This window comes from Sturnus vulgaris, chromosome 5, assembly GCF_052056855.1.
Source record: "Sturnus vulgaris isolate bStuVul1 chromosome 5, bStuVul1.hap1, whole genome shotgun sequence".
Lineage (NCBI taxonomy): Eukaryota > Metazoa > Chordata > Aves > Passeriformes > Sturnidae > Sturnus > Sturnus vulgaris.
The window spans coordinates 55,349-77,356 of record NC_142247.1 but is presented as its reverse complement, the minus strand read 5'-3'; the positions used below and the strand labels follow the sequence as shown (position 1 = coordinate 77,356).

Here is a 22,008-nt window from a genome sequence, read left to right as displayed (position 1 = left end):
AAAAGGTTTTTTGTGTGGCAGTCACTTAAGGAACTGCAGAAATTTTTGCCCTGGCCTCCTGCTAGGCTGGGGTGAAGCAGGATGCAGATTCCACTGAGGACCTGCCTCCTGTTCAGTGGTGGAGAAAGCTCTGCACAGGGGGACCCGCTTGTCACCATTTTAGCTCTGCTCAGCTGCACTGATTGAGCTTTCCTGCCAAACAGAGCCCCAGCCTGGAGCAGCACAATCCCAAGTGCCAGGCTGGCAGCCAGGAGACCGTGGAGGCTGATGGGGCTGCAAGGCTCAGGGAGCTGCCAGTCACGTCATGAGTTACCTCAGTCACAGAGGGAGGAGTGTGGAACATGAATTCTGACAGATTGTACCCTACTCCTGCTGAAACATTGAAGGACAGCATGTGCAAAAAGAGGGGACAAAACCAGTTAATCCTCTGTTTCAATACAAAAAGCATTCTTAGAGGTCTGATATATACATAAGTTGTTCAGTCCTTTACTTGACACCAATTTTTCACCTCTAGAAAAGTGCAGAGAGGATTTGGGGCTGCTAAGCCAAGCAATCATTTGATCTTATTTTATTAATTCCAGCCTCTTTAGGTCCCAAAGAAAATTCAAAAAAGACAAAGATACAAGTGGCAAAAAAATTTCAGCGTGTTCTTCTATGATAATTTTCTCCTGTAAAACTTAATTTGGCAACTCTGCAGTAAGGGAATTTCCTTCCCAAGGATGGGACCCTACTGAGTTGTCTTGTGTAAAAACCTCCAACAATAATAGTAGTAGATGAGAAGTGTTATGATCTCTTCAAACTGTAAGAGAGGTATTACATGTATGCATACATGTAGGCAAACAATACTGTTAACCTTGGAGAAATAGACATTAAAAATTATTCCAACTGATAACACTTCTTAGCAAGTTGTACCTTTGCATTTAGATATAATTGTGCTTGAATTAATGAGGCTTCTGAAAAAGAAAAGGATATCTGAGAAAAATAAAGTTTTTGTCAGAATGGATGTAGGACTTCCAGTCTGAATCTCCAGCACATGCTGGAGCAATGCTTTAACCTGAATAAAGCAATTAGTGTTTAGATGCACCCTAGCCTTACAAATAAATCAGCTTAAGATTTGAAGAGCCCAAAGAGGGGATGCTTTCAAAGCTGAAAAGGAGAAGTTTAATGGCCGCTGACAGCCCTTGGAAAAGGGATGCCCACTTCAATGTATGCCATTGGAAATTAAAGCCAAATTAAAAATGAACCTGATGAGCTGATGGAGAAATTTAGGTTCTAAAAATCACAGCTCTCTTTTGCAACAGAAAGTTTGTATCCAAAGAAAATAAACAAGTAAGCCTATAGTGGAACGCAACCCAAAGGAAATCATCTTCAAGTATGTTACTATTGATACTTTTCTCAGGCCAAGATCTCTGATGTCTTCTCCAAGCTCCAGCTCAGAGTGGGACCTGCCCACTGCCTGTGCCAGCACTGCGTGAATGCAAAATGTGCCTGAGGCAGGGCGAAAGGAGAGGGAGTTGGATCACAGTGTAGTAGTGCCTTCATGAGCAGAGCAGCACTGGAGAGAAACCTTGCCTTGTAAACAGCTAACTCTGGGCACATCTGAGCAAGGAGTACACTTTCAATCTTACCCCCCTGTGGATGGACAAATTCTCTGTTGCAAAAAGAGTGCAAATCCCCTGGATTCCAGTAAATTCCACCAAAGTCATAGGAAGAATTCTTGTGAGCATTATGATGGGTCTAAACAGCCATGGCTTATCAAAGTGGTGGATGTTCAAGTGCTAGTCAGCTCTTTTATTCAAAAGTACAATAATAACAACCTATTAAATAATTCCCCAAAAAATTTCAGTATGTCCTTGGTGGGAAACGTAGAAGGAACATCTCAATGCCAATTTGTTTGTACATTTAGATATTATGAATTTACCTTCACTTTTTTTAAAAGTGAAGAAATCTTAAAGTACTTGATACATATGCAAGACTATTACTACTTATGCAACTTAGAGCTGTTTTTCTATGAAATCGTGTTTCAAAAGTAATTGGAGAAAACTTAAAACTTTGTACTTTCACTTAAAAAGAAATGGATGTGGGAAGCTTCAAGGAAAACATTTCCTAAATTCTCTTCAGATCAGTACTTCCCTTTGCAGTTCCAAAGAAGACTTACCGTCACTTTTTGAAGAAAACATTTTACGTAGAGTTTTGTTTTTTGATAAAACTATGCATTAAGAGTTTTTCAAGCATTAGTTTCAGTAATTGTTTTTCAGCAAGCTGGGTTTTTAGTGCTATCTAAAGCAAGCATATTGTGAACTATCATTAACATTGTTGTGCAGCATAAACTTAGGCAAACATCTCATGATAATTTCTTTCTTCTACTGAGGAATGTAAACAAGTCACACTCTATGATCTGGAAGAAAAGTCAGGGGTATCATTGATGCAGCTCTAATCACTGTTCTGGTGTTCCATTCCAGGAAGCAACATGGTTCTTTTTCACCCATGTTTCTTTGTTACAGAACTTCTGTAAAGCAAAAGCAGGAGTCCCTGAGAGAAGTTTATGACATTCAGCTATACAAGACCAATGACAATTCAATTTGCAAAAAATAGTTCTTTGCTTTTTGATTTGTTAATGTCCCAAGTTACTGAAAATTCTCAAAGGTAAAAAATTCACAGAGCATCAACATGTTAAAGCAATATACAGTGAGACGTTTTTCAAGGAAGCAAAACAAAATGCCACCAAGAAGCAGTTTTCAAAGCAATAGGATGTTGAGCATGACACAAATTTCATGCATTCTTGAGACGAATCATAATGTACCTAGTACACATAGGAAAGGCACAGCCTTACTTTAGGGAGGTTGACACTAGTAAATAGCTGAAGAATGTAAAAATATCAAACAGAAAACATTAATGTTAAATTGGATGAGAAACTCTGTATTAAAAAAAAAAAATCTGTATTAAAATAAAAAGAATGAACAAACAGGGTGCCTGTGGAAAGGTTCCAAGAGAGCAAAATTAACAGAGTATAAAACAATCTCCAGAGAAGTAACAGAAGTCATGCCACCTATATTTTAAAATTTGACTTGGCAAACATCAAAAAATATGTGCCAAGAAATAATCTTTTACTGATAGTAAGGACTGTAATTTATTTACTGCACTCAATTTATAAAGTCGAAAGTGTTAAACCAACTCAGTCCAGACTAGAATTAGAGGTCTGAATTGTTCCCATCTGTTCATTACCATCCCTGCCTGCATTCTCAAGCACGAGCACTTTATAAAGAGACAGGAGTCTAAACCCCCTTTGACAGTCCAGGAGCCCCTGTTTGTAGGTTGCAGTACAACTCCTGCTGCAGTGTCAGTGCCAGGGATGTCAACCACAGCACCCTCTGCTTCTTGCCCTCCCTTCCCAGTGACCACAGGCAGCATCTTTTATCCCAGAGAATTACCTGCCAGCCCAAAACGCTGGGGGAGCAGTTTTTCTTCACTGTGCATCAGAGAGTTGTCTGGATCCTTTTCCATGCAAACACAAGCTAATGGATCCTCTTGGTACCTCTTCTCCTACTTGTTGACTTTTTTTTGCACTCAAGGCATATTCAGATTAACCTCAATCTTGCTACTCTTCCTGTCTCTTTATTTAAAACTATTATTGTGAGTTTGTGATAAAAACCATGCAAATGAGCATTGACAGTTCAGATCAGCTGTCATTTAGGGCACTCATGCCTTTGAATTTCAGGGTAATTACCTATCAGTGATCTCTGCACCTGGAAGACTGAACTGCAGCCCTGTATTGGCTGCACCTCTCTACCTGGTATTCCACACACTGTGAAAAATTCACATATCAGAAAAGGGAGGGGGGAAGATACCAATGACACCACCTACACTGAATGATTGCAATGGCTCACCCTCAGAAGCAGAAGGGTTTCTGTGTGATATGGATTTCTCTGGGATTTATCAGCTGCACTACGGAAGGAAACCAGCTCTCCCACACGTACCACTCTTCATGTCTCCAGGTGTTTACTGAAGTCATAATTCTTTTTTTGAACAATACCACTGTCTGACTCTGTGTGTGTATAATAGCAAGTTCATGATGTTCATACAGAAATAAGATTTGGAGAACTACCAGCTCTTCTCTTCTCTACAAAGACTTGTCTAATTGCCACAAGAAAATCCCATACTGGATGTTAAGGTCTCTGTGAGGACATATAGCTGAATGCAGCCTCTAGTGCTCCAGCCTTTCTGACCTGAAAATGTATCAAGATAGATTAACAGAGGAACTTAGAAACAGTGAATAGTTTTGTCTTTCCTATATTTGAACTTAGAAATAACTTCTCTAGAATCCAGGATGGGATTTCAGATGCCAGGCTTCAACAGAAAAGGAATCAAAATAGAAAGGGAAGTCATTTAGTAGACTCCATCTGTTAAATTGAAATGCTGGAAAGCTGACAGAGAGCATAAGAAAGTTGTCCATGTCTGAAACAAGTTGTCTGTTCGTGTCTGCATGCACATATATATATACACACACATATCTGAAAGGAATATTCCTGCAAGATGCTGGTCATGGAACTAGAACTCACAAAGTAGCAGCAGCAACATTGCAAATGCTACTATCCTATTATACAGACTCACTAGGAAGAATATTCAGAGTTACAGTGGGAGGTAAAAAACTACATCACCCCCACCAACAAAATCAAAAGAAAACAAAAATCAAACAAAACAAAAAGAACAACAAAAAAACCCCGGCGAGTCTTGTGCCCTCTTGGGATTTTTTTTTTTATTCTGAAAATTTCTGCAGAAACTTAAGCTTGTTTTACATATGATTGTGTCTTTATATCAGAAGGTTTTCTTGAGAAGAAGGAAAAACCATGGTGTACCAGCCAGCATGCAGCTGCCTTGAAACAATAGTACCAGCAGAGGTACAGCATGAACTGGCCCACTCTGTGTCTCATTAACCTCAAATGAGAAGTCTGTTTTTTCAAAGCTGGTTTTGGAGTCATTTAAGTGATAAACTCACAAAGCCAGGCAGCCTTTCCACCAACACAGGGGGTCAAGGTCTTTTAAAAAGCAAAACCTCTGGAATGAACTACTCCTTTTAAACCATTTCCCACCTGTAATGGGGCTTTCTGCCCTCCAGGCAAGGGCCTTCCTCTTGCTCTGCCCAGGCTGTAGGGATCCAGCAAGCTGCCACCCATGGTCACACATGTGAGCAAAATCCCTGAGACGTCTCCTGGAAGTTAATAGATGGAAATTAACATGTCACACTTCTGGCCTGGAGCTACGGAATGGTCTCTTCTAGAAGGGAAGTCAGGCATTGCAATACCCAAGATTTAACCTTCCAAAGGGATCCTCTGTGTTTTATCCTGTGATTTTAGTCTCCTGTGATTTAGGAAATGCCCTTGATTCCCTGGACAAAGCAAGAGAAGGGAAATTGCCAAGTAATTTTCTACATTCTCAGAGAAAGTCCTAAACAAAGAAAGTTCAAAATCCCAAGCATCATAACTGGGAACACTTCATGCCTTGTTAAGAAAGGAAAAGACTAACAACAATTGTGTGGACAAAAAAAAAAAAAAAAGCAGCAGTAGCCAAGGACTTGTTGCTGGATATATTCTGTTCGTATCACGTGACCAGACTTACATAAACTAAAAAGTGATTTGGCTTCTTTGCATGCCAAATCCCATCCCAGGTATTCTCAGGGAGCTCCTCTCTGCAGCCACAGGCTGAATTGGTTTCTGACACCATGGTTTGCTTGGATGAGAAAAGTCTGTAGGGAAGTGCTAGTTGCTAAAACTCCACTCGAGATAGAAAGGTTAAAAAAACAGCCCACTGTTCTCCACAGAGGAAATGACAGAAGAAGAAAGCAAACTTAAGCTGCCACTAATACTTACCCAAAACTGTGATGCTCGTGTGTTCAGAGGCTATACATGTTAATATAAAATGTTTGTACCACAAACACAAAGCATCATATGACAATCAGACATGACCTCAGCCAAATTATAGTGTAAGGATGCAGCTTTGGTCACCATACCTCTCTTCTGTCCACTAATTAAAATCAGCCTGTTAGGTAACATATTTTCCTCCCAAAGGAGTAATTTTCTGTCAAGAAAAAAAACATGATCACAGCTTGGACAATATGTTCTGTTCCATTCAGAAATGTTTATTGTGTGCATCAAGAATAGGTTTCAATTCTTAAAAGCTGGAAGCAGCACAGGGACAATGAAGTTTTATACCAGACACAGGATTTTTTAGGATATAGATAACACCATAAAATAATGAGAGACTTGGCAATTAAGTAGCTGATAAAAATAAAATACTCAGAAAATAATGAAAACAAAAACAAAAATAAAAAAACCCCACACAGCTCGCTCCTGCACAGAGATGTGCATTTTACAAAGCATTGACATTTTTCAGTGAGACTGAAGACTTCTCATTTCTTTGAAAACGATGGCTCAACCGCTGACCACAGTCCAAAAAACCCCAATGGAACATCAAGGATCATTAGAAAAGACCTTGAGTACAAAATGCTAGATAAATGTTTGTGTGAACAGTTTGTGTATCATTGCCTTTAGAATACTTCCAAGGTCATCACATTGCCTGAAAAACTTCAAGTGTTTGTTTCTCAGTGTTTGATAGCATCCACATCCAGGCCTCACCCAGCCTTCCATTTGGTAGGCTGAAGGACCAAAATTCAGCTCTTGGGCACCCTTTACTGGGTTGAAATTTCAGTGACAAGGATGCGTGGTTGGTTGTACTCTGAAAACCATTTGCTGGGCTCTCAGGCACTCAGAAAATAAACCTACCACCTATTTTTATAATTTCATATTGGGCTTTATCAGCTCAGATATTCATATGCTGTTCCTTCTACTGCCATTATTCCCATTTGTGGCTTGTGCTGCCCACAGTTCTGACACAGGTCTCAGTGCTTGAAACATTAGACCAGGACCAGACCAAAGACCATTCAAGCACAATAAATGGCCTCTCAGGACTTTCTGTACCCCACCTCTGTTCAAACAGGGGTCACAACAGTGTCAGTTTGAGGCTCGCTCTTGAAGTGTCCAGTGTCACCTATTTAAACAATAAACATCCATAAGGCCACTCATTTCAAAGCACGTGTTTAAATGGTTTGCTGAATCAAGGTCAGCATGTTAAAACTTGAAGGAATCCAGTCTCATGTTTAGCTTTACATTTGAAGGCTTAGCTTTAAGAGTAATTTTCTAACCTCCCAGCCCCATCCTAGGAATGGCTGTGGCACCAGGCATGGCATATCATACAGGATTTATGAGGATTACCTTTGCACAGCCCACACCCTGTGTGTTCTGGTTCTGCTCTGGAGAAGCAATGTTCCCACCACAGGTTGGTTTATGCCGAGAAGCTTCTCTAAGGAGGCATCACCCATCCAGCACTGCCCACCTGGAGACACAATCTGGGCAGCGGTGCCCCTGGGACACGTGGCCTCTTGCACTGCTCCATCCTCAGGCAGATGAGCCAGAACAACTAAACACGATGTTAATATACCCACTGAAATGTTGAATTTAAGACTTGGAAACGTTCTTGCTGAAATGCTAGTTTTAAAACTTGGAAACATTCCTATCTGCTTCCTTCCACTTCAAAACTCAGTGAGTTAACTAGGTCTGACCCTCTGGCAGTGCTCCATGTAAGTGGCACAGATTTGCCTATTTAACAAAGCTCTTGTGTTTCTTACAGCTGTGAAGTTCTGGTGCTCTGTAACTTTTCACGTTTCCCAGGTTACCTTGGCACCAAGCTGCGACTAAATGTCTGTGAAGGATTTTTAACTCCAGCTTTGGAAGAACATGACCAAGAAAGAATAATGGCTTTCAGTGAGTGCCCCATGCTAGCAAGAACAATGCTCAAAATCAGCTTCAAATTTCCACAAAGCTTCTGGGACATCTGTGGTTTAACAAGGAGCTGCATTCTCTGTTCCTGGCTGCATCATGTCTGTCTTTCTCCCATTCCCCTTCTTCATGTTGTACCTGTTCAGCTCTAATCATCCAATGCAAAGGGAGACAGGGGCTATGACAGATGCTTTCAAAACAATTAGGATTAAGGATCGATTGTATTTGAGGAAACTTTAAATTCTGGAGCGGATTTCCTGCTCTGTGGGAGGAAATGGATCTTTTCTCACTGATGCCACAAGGATCAAAAGCAATTCCAAGCACTCACACGTATGATGTCAATAAGACACCTTATTGTACCTGAACTAATGAACTACAGGGGCAAAACACCCTTCCCACTTTTTGGTGGCTGCAGAAGGTCCTGAGTGGTTTAAATGGGAGTAGGACTGCCATATAGAATAAATAAGTAGGAAATATTTGCAGGTGCTGGAGCGTTGGTCTGTGGTAGTTTCACAAACTCCCTCCATGCCTTACGCAGTAGGCAATAATAACCAGGACCTGTAATAAAAGGCCTTAAGAAGTTATTGCATGGCCACTGGCAAACAGACCTAAGGGTCCTCTGCACTGGGGCCAAACATGAGGCAGTGCCAAATTAGATGCTAAACATGGATGCATTAAACCACAAAGACAGCTTGTATGACTTATATCAACAGGATTTTCTTTATATTTTATTTTTACCTGAGACATTTAGGTTTGTTTTTTTTCCTTAAATATTGAAGACATCCCAGGACAGCAGGTAACTGAAGTAACGAATCCTGATGATCTTTCCTTGTCAATGCTCTATGCAAATCTTAAAAAAATCACCATAACACAGCAGTTTTTAAAAATGTAATTTTTTAATTTGTTATCATAACCACAACACCCAGACCATGTCATAAACCAGGTTTCCAATATATTGGCCACCTATGCAATGCAGAATAACAAACAATCCCTGCCAGAAAGGACTAATAATATCATTAAATAAATTTATGGAAAACTGGGGCCTGAAGAAGTTGCAAATGCTGACTACAGTCAATGAGAGCGACTGACAGAAACCACGCGAGAATTCCAAGATGAAATCTGGCATCGCTCGGGGTCAAATGCAAAATTCTCTCTATTTTCCGTGAAACAGGACTAAACACACGTTTCTTCTTCACCGCCCTTTGCTCAGACAACTCAAACCTGGCATTTCATAAGTTTTCTTATTTCTAGCCCTTGTTCTTTTGCACCAAACATTTTTCTCATGCCTCGTGTTTACAAACTGATACTTGTATAATGTAAGTAGGATACAACTATGTGTAATTCTATTCATCTCTGTCCAAGCGTTCATTAGTTAAAGTACAACTTTTTTCACAAGGATATATCCAATATTTACCCAGCAATGTTTTTTTCCCAACACGTCCTTCTGCGAAATGCTATTTCACTGCTTCTTGTTCTTGATCCTGCATTTCTATTGGGGCATTTATTAAGACTGGCTTTTCAGATTTCAGTTTCTTCTTTAAAATGAGGAGAACTAGTGTGCTTGGAATGTAGGACACTCCACGTAACACTGCTGGCAGGCCAAGATAGAGCCACCTGAAATAAATAATGAGTTTCATTAAATATATGCATTTGCAAAAAGAGGGCAAAACTACTCAGCAAACATTGCTTTGTGAAGCCACTCTAAAACTTGTGCCCTGATGCTTTTGGATCTCACAGAAGATGAGAATGTGAGAACAGAGAAGGAAAACGGCCTTTTACGTCTCCCAGTTTCAGGCAAATGATTTAGCCAGTGAAGTCAGGCACCTGGTACTCTTATGTCTTTATCCATAGGGAAAAGAGATTCCTGAAAGGGCTCAGACTACCTGGTTAAAATTTCTAAATATTCATAAGAATATTCTTCCAAATCAACCTCAACACAGTATTATAAGGAATTAGTATGAGTTCAACAAGATTTTTCTTTTAAAATCCCACAAGCATCCTTGAAGGACTACAAAAACGTGACATGCAGTATTCTGGGCCGATTTCCAACTTAAGTAACTGCATCTTATTCAAGCACTGTCTCAACCATTTTCTGTTCAACGATATTGCAGCCACTCATTAGACCTTTTTCCCACACGAGCTAACTGCTTTTCATTATTTTTATCATAATTCCGTGTTTTTAAGGCTTGTTCTCACGAAAGGTTATTAGTGAATGTTATGGCACCAGAACATTTCTGCTCAAAGGTTTTTCCAATGTCTGTGTCAACGGTTGCACTTGATAAATAAAGCCAATGCCAAAGAAAATTGTGTCATATCTCTAACACAGGAGCAGCTTGTCTGCTAGGAAGACAAAGTGCATAAAATTACATCTCTAATGCATGCAATAATAGAGTAAGAAGGTGAAATTAAAATAAAGTAGAAAATATACCTGTATGTGACAATATCATACATCCTACATGCTCCTTCTCCACCACAAGTCATAGTACCCCACTTCAAGCAAGTGGTATCTATCAAAGCTCCAAAATAAATGGGAGATGGAATTCCAGCTACAAAAAATATTAGCAACATTTTTGTGAATAGCTATTTTCTTCTGGTTATCAGATACACGACAGAGCCTATGCTGTTTGTCACCTACTCCATCTGTACTGTCTTCTTGCAGCATGAGACACATCCTCTATGTATCCTGTGCTCTCTCTTCTTCCTTATCCACCTACCCTCAGCCAAAGATTTTCTTCCCTGCTGCCTGTTAGACAATATTCACATGCTGCAGTATGGACAGTGTTTCCTCTTGAGAACTCAAAGTTTGCTCCCATCAATGAGAGGCAATGCTGCCTTCAATAAACAAACAATAAGCAATAGTGAAGGAATGACAAATGGCTTTCCAAGGAGCAGCAGATGTAGTCCCATGCCCTGTTTTCTGCTGGAATACAGTTAATTTTCTTCTCAGCAGCTGGTACAGTGCTGTGTTTTGGATTTAATATGAGAATAATGTTGATAACACACCAATGTTTTAGTTGCTGCTAAGGAGTACTGACATCAAGTTTTCCATGTCTCATGCTCTGTTAGGGAGGAGCTGCACAGAAAACCAGGGGGGAGCATGGCCAGGACAATTGGCCCAAACTGGCCAAAGGGATATTCCATAACCTGGAATGTCATGCTTCGTACATAGACTGGAGAGAAGGGGCAGGGAAGGACTGACTGCTGCTTGAGATTGGGATGAATACTGTGATCAACATCACAAACAATTTTATTCTGCATCACTTTTATTTCTTTTTTTTTATTCCTCTCTTTATTTTTCCTATTATTATTATTATATTTTATTCCCACTACTGAACTATTCTTAACGTGTGTGTTCTACCTTTTTCCCAACTCTCCTCCCTATTCCATATAAGAGTAGAATAAGTGGATGCATAGTACTTAGATCCTGACTGGGGTTAAACCAAGATACCAGCCAATTATCCAGTATAAAAACATGCCAACTGCAAGCAGTTCTACTTTGCCATGCTGCTGAGAGCTGTAAAAAAAAAAGCAAAACCTAAATGCTTCCTGATCAAAGGCACTCCATAGAAGCAATGGTTCGTTTGCCATGCCCATAGCCTTGTTGTGATCCTTCTCTAGGTCAGCACTAACTGTTCTTCTGAAGTGTTAGATATTTTCTTACCAAACACTCTTGAAGCCAGCCCATGGATACCCACTCCAAACGACTTCTCTTCAGGCTTTAGAGACCTGTATGATAATTGCATTGTACACTTATTCGTAGAAGTGATATTAGCAAGAGCTGTTTAATCCTTTCTTAAAAATCAACTTCTTCATCACATTAGGCTCAAACCATTCTAATAAGACCATTGGTTGAAAGAGTTCATTATGATCATTAGGTGATGTTTGCTGAAAAGTGTGTTATCTAGGACAGCCAAATCACAAAAGGAAAAGCTACTTGTCCAAGTATCATCCCCTTACCGAGGCCAACACAAAGTACAGGGTAGTGTACCTTGATGTGCCTTAATCAACACCATGTTCCTGTGATTGCTTAATACACGGGTATCACACTACTCAATATGCCAGTGCCTTGACTCAGTGGTCCTGCATTCATTCGGGATAAAGCTGATAGCCAGAAGCAACATCAGATTTCAAAGGTGACATGACAGTAAACCTTAACAGCACACAAATGACATAATGCTTTTCTACTCTTCCTTCTTCTATACGCAAAACTAAAAAACTTTTAATTTTCTGGAGAATTAAATCCTCAGAATAAGAAGAAGTCCAATAGATTTCTTAAGACAAGGTAATTTTACTGTACCTTATCAAGACCATGTATCCAGGCATGGCTGCTAAGGAAAAAATGAAGCTGCAGACTAATGACAATATTAAGAAATAATGGAGCATCTTGTCACAGTTTTCATGTCCATCACACTGGCCAAGAGTTGCAGAGATGTTTTGCAATGAAAATCCTGAGGCTGCAACACAGGTGCAGTTTTCAAAAACCTGTCAAAAAAGTATTTTAATCACACAGATTGTCCAAACTCACACACTGAGTGACAAACCCAACACTGGTGGCACTCATCTCACTGTTTCCTGCACTTGAACTTGTGACTCATGAGGAGCACTGCCCTGTGGCCTCTCTCCCAATCTGCCAGGCACAGGTCCAGCCATCCCCTGTATTTGGGGATAAAAGTTCTACCTGGTTACTTGTTTAAATCTACAGGGTAAAAGAGCTTATTAAGTCCATGCTATAGACTTCTATTTTGGCTGAAATGTTCTTGGGCACTCAGATTTCCAGTTGGCAATACCTTCAGAATAATTTCTCACTCCATGTTAAGAATTTAAGACTCCTTTAGTTCTCAGTAGAGAAGGATTCTTCTTAATTTTATTTTTTAATTTAAACTGAAACTAATTTTCATATGCAGTTTGAAATTTCTGGTGCTACTCAATGAATTTGTTCAAATCTTTCACCTTTTATATTCAATTAAGTGTACATGCATGGATATTCCCTGCCCTATATTGGTATAAGTATTTGTCACCTACTATATTACATAGGTACAGTACAACAATTACCACACTTCTTCCAGTTCCTCTTGAGGATTTACACCCAGCAAGACAAGGTGACACATAAGTGATTCCATTGCTCCCACAAACAGGGTCCCATATTTTAAGTGGGCAATCACAATCCATGTTGCAGACAGCCTGTAGAGTATTTTCTGCATATGAAACTTGCTCTATTCTGAAACACATTTGGAAGACAAATACGTATTTCAATAATGAGATCCCCACAGTAACCCTTTGCAATGCTTAAGATTCTATTCTAGCTCAAGTGTTGAATCAAGACCCAGTCCTACATGCTCTTACCCTGAAGTCATGCCTTTCTATAGGACACTAAATTGTATTATATTACATTATTATAAATTAGGTATGCATACCCTACAGCATTTTTCTCATTTATGGCATATATGTTCTTAATTGTCCCTAAGTGTTGCATCTACACCACAACGTTCATTTTACAGACATGCAACACAACCTGGTCTAGTGGAAAGTGTCCCTGTCCATGGTAGGGAGGCTGGAAATTAGGGATCTTTAAGATCCCTTCCAATGCAAACCATCCTATGATTCCCAATGATCAATGGCAGGCTTCAAATCAAGAAACTGCAGATAAAATATCCTCTGATAACTTGATAGTAATCAAATTCAAGTAAACCAGTGTAAGATCAAGAAGTGGATTTTTTCCTCTCTTATTCTGAAATTGCACTCGTGTATGCCTGATTTGACCAATAATTTTTATTTTCACCTGCAGTTACATGACTTCACTAATTGTATTAGTAAAAGAACTAATATGGGCATGCAATTGCATGAGTCTTGACATGGATATCTTTTTTAATACACTTTTATTGTTTGAAACAGGGATAACAGACCTCCTGTCTCATGCAAGCAAAAAGCCATGAGAATTTATGATAGGGAACTGAAATCAAGCTACTGGCTGATTCTTGACAAGAAAATCAATCATCCTGGCATCTAAAGACTGAAGTCCTCTTGAGTCCCAAAGAACGTACCCTTGATAGGAAACTGTTAGACCAGCAACTGGTGAGGTATCACAGACAGTCCAATAGGCAGCAAAGTAGAGAAGGTATTCCAGTAAAGATACCCAAAATGCTATGTTCGCAGCCTGATAGTTATTTATCTTGAATTTCTTCATGAATAAGCCGCCAGAAAAATACCCAACGCATAGAACTGGTAAGTTGTAAACACCTATTTAAACAAGTGAAACTTCCATGTTAAAATAAAGGAGACCACCAAAGCTACTCTACTCTAAGGTAGCTAGACAAGTAACTACTACAGCTGCTGTAAGGGAAGGTTGTGCTTGGCAAAGAGTCAAAGAGTGCCCGTGACTGCATAATTTCACTACAATCAGAAATGGGTCCTTGCAAATTTCCTTTCACACCCAAAATCTCTGCCAAAGTCAACAGCAGGTAAGAACTGCTTGGGGAGTGAGCTACAGGGTAGGACTAAAATCATTAATTGGAAAATTGCAATCTAGAGTTGCACTCTAGGTTCAATTAAAAAAAAAAATAAAAATTATATGGTTTCAATCCAACCTCTCCAGCTGACTGAGAAAAGAAACTGAACAGATATATAAGCTAGTGCAAATCGCAATCAATATCCATCTTAATGCACTCTGAGCATCACAGAAAGAGGAACAGACTTTCAGGATTTAAGATGAGATTACTGAATGTGTTCTCACACTTCTTCGCTGATTGATGCTTTAATGAAGCAAATCCTGACTGAAAGACATGTTGGAAGTGGTTTTACACAAATATCACATGGCTTAGTTTCATAACAGCTGAATTTTCTAAGCCAATTCAGAAGATGGGAATTGGATTATAAAATTCTGCACAAAAAAGTATTAGTTTTTTAGCAGAAAATTCATTCATATTTAGAAATGCTTTGTAGTGTGCTATTCCTCAGCTGTAGAAGCATTTAACCTTAGTATGTATATGTAAATACACATGAATATACATATCTCCGTGAAAATATAGATAATTTAGATAGAGACATCACTAATTGATAGAATAGAGCAAAGCAAAAGGCAAGCATACCAATTAAAAAGATGGCATCTGATGCAGATTTTCCAAACTGCTGTTCCAGATATTTGGGCATGAAGGATATCATGCCATCAAAGGCACTGAACTGTAACACAGTTATGCATATAAATAACATGTACACAGGGTTGTGAAACAGAGCCTTGAGGAAGGGGATGAAATCTGGAATGAAATAATGCCATGAGTTAGTGTGATGCTTTATGAAAAGAATGACCCATTGCTCAGCGTGGCTGTGGGGGACAGAGGGGAGCAGAAATGGTCCTGAACTGGATCAGGCTAAATCTCATGCTTTGCCAGACACCAGAGATTGCTTAGCCCAGGGTACTCTGGCATGTCCCCTCTACCCAAAGATACCCTCACACACACACACCAGTGCAGCTGTTGCTTATAAAAAAATAATAAATCACAGCAGCAGCAGCAGCTACTGCTGCATCTGCCCTCCCTTTTCTCTCATCTCATGCCCCCGGAGCATTTGTCAAAACTCCTGTCCTGCACCTGGCATACAAAGGGTGCAAATGCACTACAGAGATGTGACAAGCTGCCCCCAAAGACCTGAACACTGATTTTGGGTTTTGCTACTGAGGCAGAAGAGGCCTGAAGAGAGCTGTGACCACAGTTATTCCCACCATCCTCTCAAAATCTCTATCAGCCAGTTTTCAGCCAAGTAATCATCTAAGAAACTAATTTACACAGGTCTTTGCTCTGTGTAATGCCCATTAAGTCAGGATTTGAACCATAAAAAAAGCCCCACAATTCCCCTTTGTCTAATGTTCTCTGTTAATCAATGTGCTGAGCTATTTTCAGGAGACTCCGCAGATAAATATAAGCATCTACAAAACAATGGCTGGGCCTCACTGAAAGTGGGCACCACTTAGGATGGGTGTATATCTTTCAGAGGTAAGCAAGTACTTTATTAGAAGAAGATCTGTATGCAAATCTTTCAAAAATCAGTCAAATATTAGAAACACTATAAATAGCCTGCATTATTTACAGATGTAGTGACATTTTTAATCAGAGCATCTTAAGGAAATTTTATTATTATAAATTTATTTTATTTTAGGTTATTTTTAACTATAAGAACATCAAGCTTTGACTCCAAATCCCTGGTGATTAAAAAGCTGTCTGAACATGTCCTGGTAATAGGTTGTAAGTGGTTGAACAGGGTTGGAGCAGCTGACCTCCACAAGTCCCTTGCAGCCTCAACAATCCCATGAAATGAAAAGGCTCTACATTCAGGATGTTCAGGGACAGTGAACATTCACATCAATGCAGGGAGGGAATGATCATGAAAACATAAGCTCTGAAGGGACCCTGGTGCACTGAGGACTCCCATCTGAGCTGGGAACTTTTCCTCTCTAGAACAGTATTTTATTCATGAATTCATTTAAGGCTATGTGACGGCAGAAAGAGATGCTCTGTTTAGCAAAATGAAGTTGCAACATCAGCCAAGACTCTGGGTATGGTGAATTTGCAGGACCCAGCTGGAAACGGCAGAGAGAGGGAGCTGCCACACGGCACTTACTGTCTGAAAATGAAGGTGTTGTCAGAGGGCCCTGAGCAGGACAGGATCAGGAGACTACTCTGAAGATCACAGACTTTGACATAGTTTATTCACTTACATTTCCAACCAGGAAATGTAGGAAGGATGTTCCCTTCAAATAAGGAAGGAAAAAGATAACCTCCTACAGATACATAGATTTGAAAGACACACTTGTGAAAGCTGCCAATGGTAACATGAATAAGTGTGAGTCGAATATATCTTTGTTCAACAGTAATTAAATGTTTATGAGACACTTAAGCACCTGTCAATTCCCTTCTAGGGCTTTCAGTTGGACTCAAGATATGCACAATTTTATCTTGTGTTTCTGCTTTTCTGCACGGTGAATGTGGGGTACATACAATCAATATCTCCAACTCACCCACAGCTCACTGAGTTGTAATATTCCTAACCAGATTTCAGTGCTTTAACCATCTCATGGGAAAAAAGTATCTATATATATATATCTATATCTGAAATGCAGGAGGGGAAAAGGAAGGAGTCCCAATCCTAGATCTATGAAATCAGCTTTCTTCCTCTGCAAGCAGCCATTCTAAATGCCTGCACAAAGCCTTTGAACTACAGCGATATCAAAGCAGAGTAGGTATTGCATACCTTGGACCCATCTTTAATTACACAATACACAGACACCTTAGGACTAAAGAAGGAAATAAAATATAATATAACTTGCCTTTAGCAATTTCATACATGGTCTGTTTGGTTTCAATTTTATCATTTTCTTGCAATGGCGCTACACTTTTTTCACTTGCCTCTTCAGGTTCATTGATTTCACCTTCCTTCACAAGTGACTTGGGCAAAAACCAAAATGGTATTCCCACAAGAAGGTTTAGCAGTGCACAAATCAAAATGCCCAGCCACCATGCTCCAACCCAGCGGGCATCAGTAGCTGTTATAGTTATCTCATCTATAATAAAACACAAAACCAGACATCTTGGATCGCTTCAGAAATATTCTTTGCTGTCATTTTGCGCTTTCCTAGTCATCTCTGAAATAAAAGCATTTTAACAATTCTTAAAATGAGGTTTAAAATTAATAAGAATAGTCTCCAGTCTTCTTTTCTAATGTTGCCAATTTTCTGGCAAATTTCAGTGGCTTGTTTTAAATTAATTCTAGTTCTTTTTTCTGTTAAGCCAGACGACAATTTTTGATCTAATACCTTAAGAGCAGATTGATTTGTGTATATGTGAATTGAATATTGTACACAGACCTTCCATTCTAAGAGAAACAGCAACAAACTCAGGTAGGATTAACACATATTAACAAGAAAACATCTTTTAGTTCTGAAAAATACACCAACTGCAGACTTAAAAATAAGGTTTTATATGTTCACCCATTACCTGCACTTACTGATCCAATGTCAACAAACAGCTCTGCACAGAATGAAGCCAACAATAAACCAAGGAAGGGGCCGATTACAGTTGATGTATGTAGACATGCTAGAGTAGTAAAAAAAGAAAACATAAATTAGAACCCAGACATAATTATCTTCTTGGAATTGTTACATATGGTTAGGACAACTCTACTGGAAAAACATTTGCACTCAAAAATGGCCTCATTCCAACAGTTTCTCTCTGGTTAAATTCCAAGTTCTACAATATGATTATTTTGATAAGGCAATAATTACTGTTTTCTGTCTTGCTTTATTGGACTGAAGGGCATCATAATACTACTTCCTTTTGTTTGTATGTGTGTGTGTTTGGAGGAGGGGAGTTATCACAATAGGGTAGACTTGCCCAGGTAGAAAGGTGAATTCTCTGCTTTGGCAAAATCCTCCAAGTAGGAAATGCCTAAAGGCATGATGGGAGTTTCACCCATTCCTCGCACTATGTTTCCAACCATCACAAATATCCACAGCAAGGACCCAGGCTCTTTTTCACATTCTGTGGACAAAACGAAAAGTTCGAATGAACGTTTTAGTCCCAACTATTGATGAAAACCTAGAGACAAAGAATTGAGCAATAGCTTAAGTCTTGGTGGGTAGGCCTGTCCTATTGAAAAAAAAAAAAAAGTCAAAATACTTTTTTACTTCCTTTTTCTCCTCGAACTGGGATTTCTTCATCCCATAGTCTACTTCAGATTCCACTGCTCTCTCCCACTTTGTCACGCTGAGATTTCTCAGTGCAGATTCATTAACAAATAAAGAACAGCTTTGTTAGCAGCAGCTGCTGTCTTTCTGGGTGACTGACCACAGATAAAACCCAGATCCCGTGTTTCAATGTCAGATTGCTGTCAGCAAACACAGGTGAAGCAATCCACATGCAGCTGTGGTCAAACTCAGTCCAGTTTTCACTTCATGCAGGAAATGGACTCATATATATGGATATCATAGTCCTGCTTGTCCATAGACTAATAGCGAAGCCATCACCTTACCCAAGTTTATTCACAGGCTTGAGGATCTGTGGGTTCTAATGTGCCTATTGAGTGGCTGTACATAATTTCAATGAAAATGATTTACCTTTCCGTGCCTTTATTCTTGCATTTATAAAATGGAAAAATAGAGTATCTGAAATCTTCAAGTGCTGTTAGGTGTGCACATTTCATAACTTCTTTTTGCAAAGATGCAAAAAATAATATCTTAACTGACATGTAGTCTTGGAAAGCTTGGAAGCTACATCCACCACTCAATGGAGACAGAAAACGCCAGCACAGTGCAATGGTTTGATGGCGCTGCATGAAAACAGTGTTACAGCAGTGTGATTCAGCTTCAGCACACCCTGAAGGAACTCCATCACAAAGTTTAACAATGAAATGTGGGCTTCCAGTCACCTAACTTTTACCATCCACCAAGCACCTAAGTAAGTTTCTAGCAATCAGAAGGGCCACCCAAGAAGTATCTGATCCACCCTGGAGTACAGAGCATGGACTCTGTCCTGGGGTGACTCTATGGTGCTGGGATCCCCAGGTCTATTCTCTTGCCCCTTACAGCAAGGGATATGCTCTGCAAGAGCTCTGTGGTCTCCCTTGCCCAGCTGTCAAGGGAGTCTAAAGGGATGGCTCAGACTGAATGCTTCCCTTTGAGGTAGCTAAAGGCCCAGGAGATTAATCCCAGCCTCAGCATGATAATTTTGTGTGTAGGCATTAAAAGGCTTCCTCTGAGCCCTTGGACTTCCCAGTAGCTCCTTTACATGCACACTCCTAGTGGCACATGCATGTTTCAGTCTCACAGGTAAGTTTTAGCCTAGTTTAAACTATTTTCTCTAAAGGGAAGGGAGATGTATATTTTAGTTCTAGCTCTATTTCTCGTTCTTTTACTTCCTATGTGATACAATACAAAAATATCCTTATGCCTCTTACCCACTGCTGAAATATGCTTCCCACCTCCTCATGGTACCATAGGATTTCAAGTCAAAAAGAGGAACATTTGTGAGAACAACCTGGTGTTATACTATCCCAAAGCAGACTGCCAGGGATGTTAATTGAACTGCCTGGACAATGTGAAAACTGCATGAAAGGAATGTTTTAGCTCTGGAGCCAAAGAAACACAAAGGCCAGGAAATTTCCTCACCTCTAGTTTCTAGGTCATCAAAAAGTACTGATTAAAAACAGAACCCTGAAGCAATTGCTAATAATAATAAAAGCCAATTTATTTGGACACTAAAGACACAGAAAGAAATACTAATACAAACAGGAAAAGTCATACCTGCTGATGGTTCCTCTGTAGGCAAAGAGGACAAGTTTTGATTAACAAGGCATAGAGGCACCACTGAAAAATTTTCTTGTTGTGAAATGCTGCTTTCAATATGATAGCTGTTGGAATGAAAGGAAAGCACGTACAGGTCAAGAAGATACTCATGAGAACCATCTCACTTGTCTACACCAGAGTAATTGAGCTACCTATTAGAAGAGTGTGTAGCTGTAGGAAGAAGGGAATCCATGTGAAAAGTTAACAGAGGGTGCTGCCAAGGTTGTCAGAGCCATTCCACACTGGACACAAGACTGAAAGATCAAAACATACCTTGTTGATTAAAAACGACACAAGCTTAGATTATTGTTTTTTTAAGCCAAGCAAAAAATCATTTAAAAGTAGTTGAAGAACCATTATGGCCAGTAGAGGCCTTGCCAACACAGTGGGCAGGTACGATCTGCCATCCACATTCCAGACCAAGAGATCTTTGGAAATCACCTTCTATTGCCCATCCATCAGACAAGAGCTAGCAGTGTGAAATGACAGCATCACTGCCCATGTCACTTGGGAGAGCTCACACAAGGGGCTGCAAAAGGACAAAGGCAAGGGAAGATGCCCATCAGAGGGGTGACTGTCCTCAGAAGGTGATGACTGACTTTTGAAGCCATCTCAGGAGCAAAACCAACAAAACTGCTCTGCAATGATCATATTGAATCATGCTCAGCAATGCCTCTCCCCATAAGCAAACCATTCAGTGGAAAGATGTAAGAATTAATGCAAGTAAGGATCACAGAGGCTGCTGTGAGTTAAGCAAAACACTCACCTTCCAAACAGAAAATGAGGAAGTGATATCAAAAGACATCCAAAGGACAGAATTGTGCAGCCCAAGGCAATTATTCTGGGTCTGTGAAGCTTTGCTCCAAAGTAACTCACGAATGCTATCAGCAGCAAGTTTCCTGCAAAGAGAACCTGGTTCACAATTTACAAACCAAGGCATCCCAGGATCTTTGAAAGTGCAATAGAAGTTTGAGTATATCTTGTAAGCTCAACTTCTGTTTCTTTTCTTGTCTTGAAAAAAGTGTCACTAGACAGTGAACTGCCTACATGGTGCAATAATTCCCTGCTTTGTGTGATCTTTTTTTGGAAAAGTTACATCACATGAAAAGAACATGAGAATAACAGGCGGAAAGGAAAAGAGATCACAGTGAGAGATTTTTGAGTGCACCTTTATAGAGAAGAAATTTCCCACTGCTTTGCATAGGGATCAGGCCCAGAGACTGCAGAATAACGGCTGTTTTAGGAAGTTATTCTCCTAGGATACCTTATTTTGTAATGTGTGGGGAAATACAGAAGTGTATAGTGGTTTGTAGTGAAAATAATAAACACAAGAGGACAATCATACAAAAAAAAATAATAAATTAATATTAATTTCAGCAAATTTTAAAGAATAAAAAATACAGGTTTTTATACCTAGTACCATTTAAAAAAAAAGGACTAAAAATTATCATTTTCCTCTCCTCCACTTTGACTTAGAATCAATTGATTTTCAATTTATTACTATGCAACTAAGAAAAGAATCAAGCTTCATATTATGAATCAGGCCCTATAAAAATAGAAATTTAGTAATTGCACACCTACTAATTTTGTGAGCTTTTTGTCAGAAGAACAAAATCATGTCTCTAAGTGACGAGCATCATGCTCTAAAAGAAAATAATGCCTTTTTATGTATAATTTCTAAACAGGCTGTATTTGAACCAGTGGCTTGAATGACAATTATAGATGTACATTTAAATTTATCGCTGGACAACAAAACTTACTGACAGGCAAGGAAACTGTTTCTTTGCAGGTACAGTTGTACAAATATGAAACCTTAAAATATTATCGAGTTTAGGTAAGGATTCACAA

At 39.5% G+C, this 22,008-nt stretch overlaps 1 protein-coding gene across 20 annotated transcripts in view; it reads right to left on the bottom strand.

The window, feature by feature from the left end:
- Window positions 1-8,529: 8,529 nt before the first annotated feature.
- LOC106849463 (solute carrier organic anion transporter family member 1A2) overlaps window positions 8,530-22,008 on the bottom strand; it is a 29,994-nt gene continuing 16,515 nt past the window's right edge. For 10 of the 20 annotated variants that reach the window (XM_088164485.1, XM_088164484.1, XM_088164490.1 and 7 more), the window contains 12 exons: window positions 20,927-21,059; window positions 20,119-20,225; window positions 18,212-18,358; window positions 17,816-17,914; window positions 17,149-17,382; window positions 14,918-15,082; window positions 13,874-14,069; window positions 12,885-13,050; window positions 12,130-12,314; window positions 11,494-11,558; window positions 10,261-10,378; window positions 8,710-9,446 (listed from right to left, as the gene is read on the bottom strand). In XM_088164485.1, coding sequence (XP_088020611.1) covers window positions 9,287-9,446; window positions 10,261-10,378; window positions 11,494-11,558; window positions 12,130-12,314; window positions 12,885-13,050; window positions 13,874-14,069; window positions 14,918-15,082; window positions 17,149-17,382; window positions 17,816-17,914; window positions 18,212-18,358; window positions 20,119-20,225; window positions 20,927-21,059 — 1,775 coding nt within the window. In that variant the 3' untranslated portion in view covers window positions 8,710-9,286. Of the gene's footprint in view, window positions 8,683-8,709; window positions 9,447-10,260; window positions 10,379-11,493; window positions 11,559-12,129; window positions 12,315-12,884; window positions 13,051-13,873; window positions 14,070-14,917; window positions 15,083-17,148; window positions 17,383-17,815; window positions 17,915-18,211; window positions 18,359-20,118; window positions 20,226-20,312; window positions 20,415-20,926; window positions 21,073-22,008 lie in introns of those variants that run through there. The other 10 variants (XM_088164498.1, XM_088164497.1, XM_088164494.1 and 7 more) reach the window with 7 other exon arrangements.